The sequence below is a fragment of the Micromesistius poutassou genome (genome assembly GCF_964030765.1).
Source record: "Micromesistius poutassou genome assembly, chromosome: 2".
Taxonomy (NCBI): Eukaryota; Metazoa; Chordata; class Actinopteri; order Gadiformes; family Gadidae; genus Micromesistius; species Micromesistius poutassou.
Genome location: NC_140272.1, coordinates 4,416,596 through 4,429,676, shown reverse-complemented (window position 1 = coordinate 4,429,676; position 13,081 = coordinate 4,416,596). Strand labels below are relative to the sequence as shown.

Here is a 13,081-nt window from a genome sequence, read left to right as displayed (position 1 = left end):
CTATGATGTCATTCAGATAATGATGTTGGCAGAGATGATGAACCGCAACCCTGTAAATCACACTCTCTAACACTTATGTCACACTTTCTAAAGTGTGCACGTTTGAGTCCACATGTGTGTGTGTGTGTGTGTTTGTGTGTGTTTATGTGTGACTGTTCATGTGTGTGTATTCATGTGTGTGTCTGTGTGTTTGTATGTATATAATGTGTATGTCTGTGTGTATACTGTGTATGTATGTTTACTTTATACATGTATGTGTGTCTTCTTGTGTGTGTGTGTGTGTGTGTGTGTGGGTGTGTTCATGTATGTGTTCCAGTGTGTGTGTGTGTGTGTGTGTGTATGAGTGTGTGTGTGTGTGTATAGTGTGTACATTTGTGTGTATACAGTGTATGTATGTGTACTCTACACATGTATGTGTGTGTGTTAACTGACGGGTGTTGCTGTGGTTTCCCAGACGACGGCCGGCTGCTGAAGGCGGTGTCGGTGATGAAGGACAGCTGGCACGCCGAGGAGATCATTCTGGAAGAACTCACCCTGTTCCAGGTCAGACTCACACCTGTCCATAAAGTTTCCTCATTCAATTTTTTTTTCCTCTTGACACACACACTCCGTTTCAACTGTCCAGTCGGTTTTCCAAAGTTCTTTCTGATTTTCTGGGAAATTCCCCTTAACAAAACATTTGTACAACGCCTTTCTAAGTGCACTTTAAGTGTATACTTTATCTTGGTGTCGAGTTATTAAGGTATCAACTATTTCGTACAGTCTCTGGGTGTGAGCCTGTTGACCAGCTGCTGTCTACTGAATGAAGACTTCTGTAAACAGCCTGAATATTAAAGGTGACATATTATACCACCAGGTGGGGGTGTGATTTGCCGTTACAAGACGTTTGAAAATCTGCCTCTTCTGACATCACAAGTGGGTGTGTCCACGTAGATGCATGATGGATAGATGAGCAACGGTTTGCTACAGTCCACTGGGTAGGCTGGTAGACTGATCTATCCAGCACACATCTAGGTGGACACGCCCACTTGTGATGTCAGAAGCGGCACATTTTCAAAACGGCTTGTAACAGCTAATCACACTCACACCCTGGTGGTATAATATGTCACCTTTAGCGCTAATGAGGCTAACATCCTCACAACACAACCTCATCATCCCTGATTTTAGCTCCACATTCTAGCGACCCCTAGCTCGTCAGTCCTGTTTGAGTCCTGTTTGAGTCATAACACCTAAGTGTCCTGCTGGTCCGGGAACGATTTGAGCATAAATCAAACTCACCCAGCTAATAACCGCTAATCCTCCCAGGACACTGAGGCTGTTAACCTATCAGCACGCTGCTGAGCACCCTGCTGATACATCATTAACTAGCTCAGCGGCACCATGCTAATACACAATCAACATGCTAAAATCAGCAACACGCTAAGTAGCATGCTAAAATACTTCAGCCACACGCTAAGTACCATGTTAAAATATATAAAACATAACAAGGACCATGCTACGTCCCGTGCTCTAATGTCCACATGCTGAAAGAGGTCTCATCAACGCGCTAAAGTACAGGCTTAGCTGTGAGGTGAACGACTGTGAAAAGCGCCGGACCCACAGAAAGATGAGTCGCACGGAGGGGGGATGGACTCCCCTCTGTTGGCCCTGAAAACTGCCTTCATGATCAGCCACGTTCACGCCTGCTGGCCCCCCTGGTGGTCCAGTCCTGGTGGTCCAGCCCCTGGTGGTCCTCCCCGTACTTGGCAGCGACCACCACTCCATCCTCTGTCTCAGAGATGAAACCGAGGATCCTCACATGAGACCCCCATCTGGTGTGCGTTCCGCATCGCCCAGATCTCTATCGGACTGCTGTACACCTGCGCCGCTCCCCCTGGTCCGCTCTGGACGGCGGCCATGACGAGCTGACCCCTCCTTCGACCTCCACAGTGAGACAGGGCTCCTATGGCCCAGAGCCACTGGAGGCTGGAGTGGGAGCGCTGGTTTTAGCATCTCCAGGGCCCTGTGTGCCCTGTGAGGGGAGAGAAAGGGGAGAGAGAGGGAGGAGGAGAGAGGAGGGGAAGAAGGAGGGGAGAAGAGGGAGAGAGAGGAGGATGAGAGAGGAGAGGAGGGGAGAAAGGGGAGAGGAGAGGAGAGAGAGGGGAGAGGAGAGAGGGGAAGAGGAGAGAGGATGGGAGGGGAAAGAGAGGGGAGGGAGAGAGGAGGGAGTGAGAGGGGAGGAGGAGAGGGGATGGGAGGGGAAAGAGAGGGGAGGGGAGAGAGAGAGGAAGAGAGGGGAGGAGGAGGGGAGGGGAGAGAGAGGGGTAGAGGAGGGAGGAGGGGCAAGAGCAGAGAGGAGAGAGAAGAGGGGAGGGGGGATGAGAGAGGAGGGGAGGAGAGGAGGGGGGAGAGAGAGGGCGAGGAGAGGAGGGGGGAAAGAGGGGAGAGGAGTGAGGAGAGGACAGAGGAGGCGTGGAGAGGGGAAGAGGAGAGGAGAGAGAGGAGGGGAGGGAAGGATGAAAGGGGAGGAAGAGAGCAGAGGAGCTGATAGGAGGGAAGATGAGGAGAGGAGAAAAGGAGAGGAGTGGAGAAGAGAGGAGGAGTGGAAAGGAGGTGAGGGTGGCTTGAGGATAGGAGAGGAGGAGAGAGGTCATGAGTAAGCGAAGCGGAAAGGGACGATGTAAGGAAAACAGGAAACAGGAAGAAGCAGCTAATCAACAGAGTAGTGATCAGCTGGGTGTTCAGTCAGTTAGTTAGTCAGTTTGTTTGTTTGTAGTTAGCTTAGCTTAGCTCCTACTATCTCCCTCTCTCGTTGTTTTCTCACGCTTTCTCTCTCCCTTTTTTTCTCTGCCCTTGCTCTCTCTATCTCAGTCAGTCTGTCTTCCTTTTTTCTCTTGCCGCTCATGAGCTGACTGTTTATTATCTTACGACTGAAGGGAACACAGCCTTCAGAGCGCGTCTCTGTCAGACCTTAAGGCGAGCAACAGCACCACCTGTAGGTCACAGGTGGAACTCACGTCTGGTGCAAAGGATTTCATACAGAGCTAATACATCATTTGTCAAAACACAAACGCTGAAAACATTTAGTTTGAACACTTCTTCATGTTGTTTCTTCCTCCACAGACCCCGTCACCCATCCTAAGTATGCAGATGTCAAGCAAGAGGGTAAGAAAAGCTGTCTGTCTTTCTGTCTGTCTGTCTGCCTGTCTCTCCATCTGGCTGTTATCGCTCTGTCTTTTTCCTCAGAGAAATACAAATTCTAGTTTCATGGTAATGAATGGTTCTCTATATCTGTCTCTCCCCTCTCCTCTCTATGTCTCCCCCCCTCCCCACCTGTCTCTTCCCATGTCTCCCCCCTCTCCTCTCTCTGTCTCCCCCCTCCCCCCTGCCTCCCCCTCCCCCCCAGCGTCAGCTGTACGTCTCCAGTACCCAGGGCGTGGTTCAGCTGGGGGTCCACCGCTGCAGCCGCTACGGAGAGGACTGCCCGGCCTGCTGCCTGGCCAGAGACCCCTACTGCTCCTGGGACGGCCAGGCCTGCTCCCGCACCCTCCCCTCCAGCCGCAGGTCAGAGGGAGGGGCAGGGGGAGGGGAGGGAGGGAGGGAGGGAGGGGCGGGAGGGGGGGAGAGAGGGAGGGAGGAGGGGGCAAGAGGGAGGGAGACATGGCCAGAGACCTCTACTGCTCCTGGGACTGGCAGGCCTGCTCCCGAACCCTCCCCTCCAGCCGCAGGTCAGTGGGGGAGAGGGGGGGAGAGGGAGGGAGACAGGCAGGGGGGAGAGGGGGGGAGAGGGAGGGAGACAGGCAGGGGGGAGGGAGGGGGAGAGGGAGGGAGAGGGAGGGAGACATGGCCAGAGACCCCGACTGCTCCTGGGAGAGGCAAAGATGGGGGGGGAGAGAGAGAGGAGGGCAGAGGGAGGGAGACAGGCAGGGGGAGAGAGAGGAGGGGGGGGACAGACAGACATAACATGTCTAACAGCATAACAGCATAACATGGCACGTACACTATATTGGCGGTATTGTAACAAATGTGTGTTTGTGTGCGTCTTTGTATGTGTGTATGTTTGTGTGCATGTGTGTGCACGTCTGCATGCGTGTGTGTGTGTGTGTGTGTGTGTGTGTGTGTGTGTGTGTGTGTGTGTGTGTGTGTGTGTGTGTGTGTGTACGTGCGTTCACCAGGCGATCCAGGAGACAGGATGTGAAGCATGGAGACCCATGGAGTCAGTGTCCCCTGCCAGACAACCGTGAGGAGGACTCTAATCACTCGTTCATAATCACTCATTCATAATGACTCACTCATATTCACTCATTCATAATAACTCATTCATAATCAGTCGTTCATAATCAGTCATTAATAATCATTCATACTTTAACTGGCAGTAGTGGGAGTTGCTTTGCGACTAATCTGGCCCAATCTGGCAACACTGAGTGCGGAGGAGGTAGAAGAGGACTCAGAATCAAGACTCAGCGTGTGGGCGGTGACACTAACCATCCTGTTGTTGTTGTGGTTGTTGTTGTTGTCAGAGTCGGACTCCGTGGAGACCAAGGTCCTGTACGGCGTGGAGGGGAACTCCTCCTTCCTGGAGTGTGAGGCCAGGACCCCGCAGGGGGCGCTCCGCTGGACCGTCCGCAGCACGGACCCCCAGCCCAACAACCCCCAGAACAGCAGACCCGGACAGGGGGAGAGACAGGTGAGACCACACCTGTCTGTCTGGATGGAGGGGGGGATACAGAGGGAGGAAGCTTTGTTACTGATCTTTATTCCTTTCTTGTTCATTATTAATAGTTATTTAATACATATTAAAAAACTAAAGACAAAATAACAAAGTATATGTCTAGTTTAAGCTCTATACATTTCTGTATCAACATTTTGACTCTCTCTTCTCCTACGTCATCCACCTGTTCCTCTCTCTGTCTCTCTCTCTCTCTCTCTCTCTCTCTCTCTCTCTTTATTCTCCTCTCCCTCTCTCTCTCTATCTCTCTTTCTCTCTCTCTCTCTCTCTCTCTCTCTCTATCTCTCTCTCCTCCCCCACCTGTTCCTCTCTCTGTCTCTCTCTGTCTCTCTCTCTCTCTCTCCCTCTCTCCTCTCAGCTTCCCTACGACGACGACCGCTCCCACTCCATCAAACGAGGGCTGCTGGTCCAACGCCTGGAGCTCAGCGACGCGGGCGTCTACACCTGCACCGCCCATGAGCACTCGTACAGCCAGGTGCTGGCGCGCTACCAGCTCCACGTCATCCCCCAGCGCAGCCTGCTCTCCCCGGGGGCCCGGCTCTCCCCGGGGGGGCGGCTGCACCACCGCAACCAGGACCCCCTCCTCACGCCCACCCTCCCCCTGCCACGCGGGGGCCCCGGGCCTCACCTCCACCACCCCCAGGCCCGGGGCGGCTGGCTGGCCCAGGGCTCGGCCCCGCAGCAGGCGGCCTCCCGGGGCTACAAGGACCTGCTGATGGCGGGCTCCAACAGCCTGAGCCAGGACGAGTACTGCGAGCAGCTGTGGTACCGCGAGAAGCGCCGGCAGCAGAAGCTCCGCGCGCTGAAGCTGAAGCAGGAGAGCAGGAAGGCCCGCGTGAGGCGGAACTACGCCCCGGGGGGGCCCCTCTAGGCCACGCTCCTCTAGGCCCCGCCCCCAACCTGGCCCATAGGCACCCAACGGGGTGGACCGTAGCTATATTAGCTCATTCAAACACAATCAAGGTTAACTTACAATAAACGTACCCTTCCTTCCATGGCTACATTTAGCCTACTGTGAGATAGCCGTAGCTAAGGTTAGCATACTCCAAGCTAGCACTACCAGGTTAAGGTTAGCCTACTGTTAAATAACACATCCATGGTTACCGTAGCTATATAAGCTAATTCAAACATAATTAAGGTTAACTTACTGTAAACGCTTCCATGGCTAAATTTTGCCGATAGCCGGAGCTAAGGTTAGCATACGCCAAGCTAGCACTACCAGGCTAAGGTTAGCCTACTGTTAAATAACACGTCCATGGTTAAGATTGGCCCACTGTAACCTCACAATTCCACAGGTGAGTTTACAATAAAATACTGTAATCTCACCCTACCGTAGCTAGGGCTAGCCTACTGCAGTCCTACCCTTCTATCAATACCCCTGAATGTGAGCTGTTAGTGTCACCATCTATGGTTACACAAGCTAATTTATACGCTGATGATACACTGTTAACTATCATCACTGTCATGAACAAACACCTTTCGTTTCATTCACAATTACAATAAGTACATAACTTAGTGACCACTTGCGTTTTTGATTCTACATGGTTTAACTTTTACAGTTACTTCAAACTCAATTTGTTGTACAGTGGACATGTTAAACCTCACAGTAGTCTATAACAACCAGAACATGATGCATTGTGTTCAGGGCTTCACTGTTAATAGTGGGAGGCCATGTTGGGTCCAGTGGCTCCGTGACTGACTCCGAGGAGGGATGGACCAGATCACCTCCTGTATTCAACATATTTACCAGTAGTATTTGGACCCATGGACTTTTTCTATTGAAAAGGGAAGTCTTTGTTTGTATGTTGTTTGTTCTGCCTCGGACATGTTTGTTTAATGTCATATCCATCCTTAAATGTCATTTTATTGTCAGTATTTTAATTGTGTTCTCTGAAGCTGAAAACATTCAGTAACCCACTGCCATTATGTCAGTGGTTGCTCATTGAGATAATTCACCGACACTACTGTTCAAATGTTTTGGGTCACTTAGAAATGTCCTTATTTTTGAAAGAAAGCACTGTTTAAGGCTAAATGCTGATTAGAAAAACCCTTGTGTGAGTTTTCATGGAAAACATGATATTCCCTAGGTGACCCTAAACGTTTTAACGGTAGTGTACATAACATGTATCCACATGTAAATATGTAGCCAGAACTATGACGTATGTAAGAACGCCCACCTACGTGTCCACAGAACTGAGTAGTTGGAAGCCGTGCCTTTTAAAAACACTCACAGAATACAAAACCAACACACTGTATCATCAGATATGTTCGTACAAGATGCCATATATAACAGCAACAAAAACAAGGACAAGCTTCTGTTTTCTATCCAACAGGATGTGTTGGATGTTACTCTGATGATGATGCACATGATAAAGTACATACTCTGTTGAGCCTCTATGTATTTACTCAGAGGTTAGAGAAAGTTGGAGTGTGGAGCTAGGGAATGGGTTCTAGTCACCATTCACTAGTAAAACCGGTCCTGAAGGTGGGACAGAGTGAGAGAGAGATGCGATTGGATCGTTCAGAATTTGATTGACGAGTGAGAAGACTTGTGTACTGTTACAGTAGATTAGCGCCCAGCAGTGTTATCATTGGTTGAAATGTCATGGCCCCTCCCACTCTGAATCAAAATTCCTCTGTCAACATGATGACGTCTTGTTGTAAGTTAAGTCAAACGAACCGTATGCGAGGGAAGAGAGAGCGTTTTCACATCATGTTCTATTTAAAGCCGCTGGTTTTGTGCACAAACATAAACGCTGTGCGACACGAGCCTGCAAGAGTTCAGCCTACACAGGTCAGAGCACAACATAGAAAAATGATCTTTTGCTTGACAATGCATCATGTATAGCCTATTAACATGTAATGTATTACTTATAATGGATAGTCACGTTAGTGTATATTAAAGAACTCTATTTTTGATAGGTTTTCCTTTCCATAATTTTGCTAGTGTAACTATGTTGTGTGAAATAGCATTTTGGATGTCTTTATATAAACTTGAGTACTTGTATCTGTTTTCAAACATATTTACAGTAGTTTGTTATTTAACGACACAACAATCTCATCATTTGTGAGAAGTTCTGGTTATCAAGGTATTCGTGAGTCGGCGGTATGATGTACAACTTTAATAAAAAGAAGAAAGACTAAAAATGATTGTAGTTTGTTAATCTAGTTGTTAAAACACACATACACACACACACACACACACACACACACACACACACACACACACCTTTTCTTTATGAAACCAGGCGGATGACACCTGCGTTGACCCATAAAGGTTCATGGTTCCAAAACTGAGAGAATGCCTTTAGTGTAGTTTGGCAAAGTGTTGAGCATGTCCCGTGAACAGGAGTAGAGATGCAAGCATAAATCACTCACTTTGCCTCAGAAGCAGTCGCTTTTTATGTTCCCTACACTATTTCCTATATTAATGTTCTTATCTTTAAATATGTAAATATAAGCATAGGACTGTGACATCTGAAATGTTTTGTGCGTGAGAGACTTTGTTTCATATTTCATATTTATATGAGTGAACGATTTGTATTGTTTTTGCGTGGGAAGCGTCTTTGGGTGACCACTGACTTCCACCTATACTGCTGATAAAGGCTACTACTGTGTTATCGATGACACGATGGTCGATAATAAGTTGACGCATGGAATGCTCATCTATGAATTTACCGATCGGAATATAAATGTGGGCTCGTCCGGGATTTGAACCCGGGACCTCTCGCACCCTAAGCGAGAATCATACCCCTAGACCAACGAGCCATATCTAATCGTACTGTTATAGTGTTATTCCTCACATATTTGGATCATATTCGTAGATGATTTTTTTTTATCGCAAAAGCAAAATTCGGTGTATAAATAGCCTACAACTCTCATTCACGATGCTCGCCTCAATGGTTTCGTTTGCGACCCGTTGCTCCTCACGCGGGGCTGCAGCGCCACCTGCCGACGGAGAAAGAGATGGCGTCGTCCATGAGCCCCGGACGGCATGGCATTACATTGTAGTGAATTGAATCCCTTTTCCGTCTGCAGGAGGCGCCAAAGGGTACCTTTCCCGTCAGTGACTGACGCTAAAGTGCCCTTGCCACTAGTCGGGATTTGACGTTCTCGGAGTGAGACTGTGTTGGATCGGAAGATCGAATATTGGCGTGTCTGATTTTGTTGTATTGCTCTTTACTTACCACGGCATTCATTTTGTTATTATACAGGCCAGAGGATAATCCACCAAAAATATATATATTTAAATTTTATTTATGTAGCCTAGTTAAGAGAGAGAACGGTAAATACACTTTAAGGATTTTTACATCGGATAGCAGAGCCAGCAATAAAGTCAAGGTAAATCAACTCTTTCTACCAGTCAGACTCATCACAGGTCGCAACACTATATAACCTTTAACGTTCCAAAGTAACGTTGCCACCCCGGCTACCCCTGGAACCTGATTGCCCCCCCCCCTTGCCACCCCTTGAAAAAAAGTCTGGCTCCACCACTGTGAATATATAAATGAATCATTACATGCATACATGAATCACAGCGCTCTATAATAATTCCAGTGTTGGCGCCCATTGGCAATTTATTCACAATCAGTTGTGGGAAAGTGGCAGAAATATGACTGTATAACAGTTATGAATTATGTTCATTATTTAGGCTATTTGTTTATTTATTTAGTTTGGCTCTCCTTAAATTAAATTCACGCTTCAAAACGCACGACTTTTACTTCTAAGGCGAGCTTTACTTTGAAGGCGAGCTGTCTCTGTTTCCGGCTCTCGACTTCCTTGTTCAAATATCATTGTACAACTTGGATAATGGAACAAGCTGACGCTTTGGCGCGCTGAATTGCATTGCACGTCTCGGACAATGAAATTAGGAAATACCCCCTAAACTGGCCTGTTTCATTATACAACGTGAACAACTGTAAATGAATTATACTTCGTACATGGACCATACACAGACCCGGTCCACACCAACAGTCGATATCGATGAACAGTTTTTTAATCGATTTTTAGATAAATAATTATAAAAAAAACGCAGACTGTATTGTTGTAATCAACACACAAGGAAGACCAGGAAGGAACAGAGAAAGTTTTACACAACCGTAATATTATTCTGTAGCCAATAAATAAAATCAAGAGAAAAACAGTAACAAGGCGTTGACCAATGAGCCTCTGGCACACGGCCGGCGGCAGGGCCAGGCGGCCATGTGGGATGGGGTGAAGAAGATGACGGCTGTGAGATATTGAAGGTGGTGGCAGCCCCCCCACTGAGGCCCCGGCCGTCTCGGGCCCCTCACTGCAGGCAGCCGTAGCAGGCCGGGTTGGCGCAGATGTCACAGGCGTCCCTGAAGTTCAGGACGCTCACTAGAATGTAGCGGACAACAGGGAGGGTGAATAAACAGTACAGACCGCCTCCGTGTCAGTGTCTATTGAGGGGGCGGGGGGGCAAGCAAGAGTGTGTGCTGTCCATTTGTACGGTACGCCCGCCCATACGGAGGCACGCCCCCTTTTGGTCGCAGTATAAACCTTCCCACTCGTAGTTCTGAGATAGAGCGAGTCACAGCTGTGATAGAGATAGAGAGAGATAGAGCGAGTATGGGTGTGTGTGTGTGTGTGTGTGTGTGTGTGTGTGTGTGTGTGTGTGTGTGTGTGTGTGTGGGTGTGTGTGTGTGTGTGTGTGTGTGTGTGTGGGTGTGTGGGTGGGTGTGGGTGTCTCGGGGTGTGTGTGTGTGTGTGTGTGTGTGTGTGTTTGTTTGCTATCATAAGTTCTCTCTGATAAACCCTAACTTGAAGTTGATCTATTTTCCTCTATTATCTATCAGTAACAACGTGTGGTTACTGTTCTTTACATCAGTTAAACATCATTAGTATCTAAATAACTCTTTTTGTTTTTGTTGTTTGTCTGTTCACGCATGTGAACTATATTTCTAAATGCAATTATTGTTAAAAATGTTTTGAATAAATGAAAAGATCCGATTTTGAAAATGTGATCTATTGTATTTTGTATTTTTGTATTTTGTGGTAATTAATGAGAAGTTAAGATAAACCAAAGACAAACACAACGTATATTAGCAAAAACTTCAAATCCAGATAATCCCCAGTCCACAGATCTATGGAATCCCTCTGGTCTATGGGATCCCTCCTGGTCCCTCCTGGTCTATAGGATCCCTCCTGGTCTATGGGATCCCTCCTGGTCCATGGGATCCCTCCTGGTCCATGGGATCCCTCCTGGTCTATGGGATCCCTCCTGGTCTATGGGATCCCTCCTGGTCTATGGGATCCCTCCTGGTCCCTCCTGGTCTATAGGATCCCTCCTGGTCTATAGGATCCCTCCTGGTCTATAGGATCCCTCCTGGTCTATGGGATCCCTCCTGGTCCCTCCTGGTCTATAGGATCCCTCCTGGTCTATGGGATCCCTCCTGGTCCATGGGATCCCTCCTGGTCTATGGGATCCCTCCTGGTCTATGGGATCCCTCCTGGTCTATGGGATCCCTCCTGGTCCCTCCTGGTCTATAGGATCCCTCCTGGTCTATAGGATCCCTCCTGGTCTATAGGATCCCTCCTGGTCTATGGGATCCCTCCTGGTCCCTCCTGGTCTATAGGATCCCTCCTGGTCTATGGGATCCCTCCTGGTCCCTCCTGGTCTATGGGATCCCTCCTGGTCTATGGGATCCCTCCTGGTCCCTCCTGGTCTATAGGATCCCTCCTGGTCTATGGGATCCCTCCTGGTCTATGGGATCCCTCCTGGTCCCTCCTGGTCTATGGGATCCCTCCTGGTCTATGGGATCCCTCCTGGTCCCTCCTGGTCTATGGGATCCCTCCTGGTCTATGGGATCCCTCCTGGTCTATGGGATCCCTCCTGGTCCCTCCTGGTCTATAGGATCCCTCCTGGTCTATGGGATCCCTCCTGGTCTATGGGATCCCTCCTGGTCCCTCCTGGTCTATGGGATCCCTCCTGGTCTATGGGATCCCTCCTGGTCCCTCCTGGTCTATGGGATCCCTCCTGGTCTATGGGATCCCTCCTGGTCTATGGGATCCCTCCTGGTCCCTCCTGGTCTATAGGATCCCTCCTGGTCTATGGGATCCCTCCTGGTCCCCCCTGGTCTATAGGATCTCTTTGGTTCTAAAGGGATCCCTTTGGTTCTAAAGGGATCCTTTGGTTCTAAAGGGATCCTTTGGTTCTAAAGGGATCCCTTTGGTTCTAAAGGGATCCCTTTGGTTCTAAAGGCGTTCTTCTCGTTGGTCTCTCACCGATTCTGGACAGCCTCAGGGCCGCTCCACTCTCCTGGCACACGGGCTGGAAGACCTGGGGCATGTTTCGGTTCTGACAGACCACAGCCAGGCTGGTCCTGCTGAGGTGAGGGGAGACCGGACCCTCGAGGTCCATCAGGCCCCTCAGGGTCTCCACGGCCTGGAGAGGGAAGCTCAAGTCCCCGTCCTGCAGACACAGAGGAACCAGCGTCACACTCTCTCTGATAGTGGGTTGTGTTCAGAGGCCGTCTGGATCACTGGGGTGGGGAAAGAATCTTCTGGAACCTTTGTTTTTATTCGAGAGCATTGAGTACAATAGTGGTTATAGAAGGTGACGTTATTGTTGCATTAATAGAGCATGTGATGCATAAAAGTAACTCCCGCAAGTTTGTTTATTGCAAATTATGTAATCGGTTTGTTGAATGACTCTCATTGTCACGTCAGATACACACACACACACACACACACACACACGTGATTACACACACACACACACACACACACACACACACACACACACACACACACAGTCACATGCCCCTCCCCACGCCACACGCCACATCCACATCCCATTCCCATAAACATCCCCCCCCTTACATGAGCACACACACACACACACACGCACACACACACACACACACACACACACACACACACACACACACACACCCAAAGTCCCCCTCCAGCCAGGCTAATATCAACAACTCACCTTCACCTGGACACCAACGGCTCCGCTCACGCTGCAAACAGCCAACACCAGCATCAGACTCTGCACAGCTCTCATGTTCAGGCAAGGTGAAGATCTGGTGAAATGTGAAGAGTAAAAGCAGGCTTGAGATCAGGTTGCTGTGTGACTACTCTGTCCCCTCCGGCTCCCCTTCTTATAGAGTGAGGCGGCTCTGGGGATTAGCTGTCGTTCATTAACCAGCCCGACCCAACTACGCACAACCCAGGATAAGATCCTCTTTTCCTTGTTTACAATCCCCCCCCCACATCGCCCATAAAGCCCAGTCTCCGTCGCCCCTTCCTCATCATCAGGCCCGTAGATCAATCTCTGGCATGTCCAATAAGGGAACCTCCCTGATAGCAGTAGGTCAGCGATGTTTGCAGAGGATAATGGCATGT

The 13,081-nt window shown here is 49.1% G+C and overlaps 2 protein-coding genes and 1 non-coding gene across 3 annotated transcripts in view; 1 reads left to right on the top strand and 2 right to left on the bottom strand.

Moving 5' to 3' along the window:
• Positions 1-7,812, top strand: part of LOC311339296 (semaphorin-3D-like) — a 48,074-nt gene extending 40,262 nt beyond the window's left edge. The window contains exons 8-13 of the mRNA XM_084464678.1: positions 455-543; positions 3,103-3,144; positions 3,386-3,543; positions 4,155-4,219; positions 4,500-4,666; positions 5,067-7,812. Coding sequence (XP_084320804.1) covers positions 455-543; positions 3,103-3,144; positions 3,386-3,543; positions 4,155-4,219; positions 4,500-4,666; positions 5,067-5,579 — 1,034 coding nt within the window. The 3' untranslated portion in view covers positions 5,580-7,812. The remainder of the gene's footprint in view (positions 1-454; positions 544-3,102; positions 3,145-3,385; positions 3,544-4,154; positions 4,220-4,499; positions 4,667-5,066) is intronic.
• Positions 7,813-8,404: 592 nt separating this feature from the next.
• AC3HAE_009373 (transfer RNA proline (anticodon AGG)) lies at positions 8,405-8,476 on the bottom strand. Its single transcript has one exon. It is a non-coding gene; the product is annotated as a tRNA-Pro (tRNA).
• Positions 8,477-9,998: 1,522 nt separating this feature from the next.
• LOC311339291 (guanylin) lies at positions 9,999-12,740 on the bottom strand (the record flags this gene model as incomplete). Its single annotated transcript, XM_084464674.1, has 3 exons — positions 9,999-10,069; positions 11,957-12,143; positions 12,666-12,740. 3 exons carry the CDS (start codon positions 12,738-12,740, stop codon positions 9,999-10,001), a joined length of 333 nt encoding a protein of 110 aa, XP_084320800.1.
• Between the last annotated feature and the right edge of the window lie 341 nt (positions 12,741-13,081).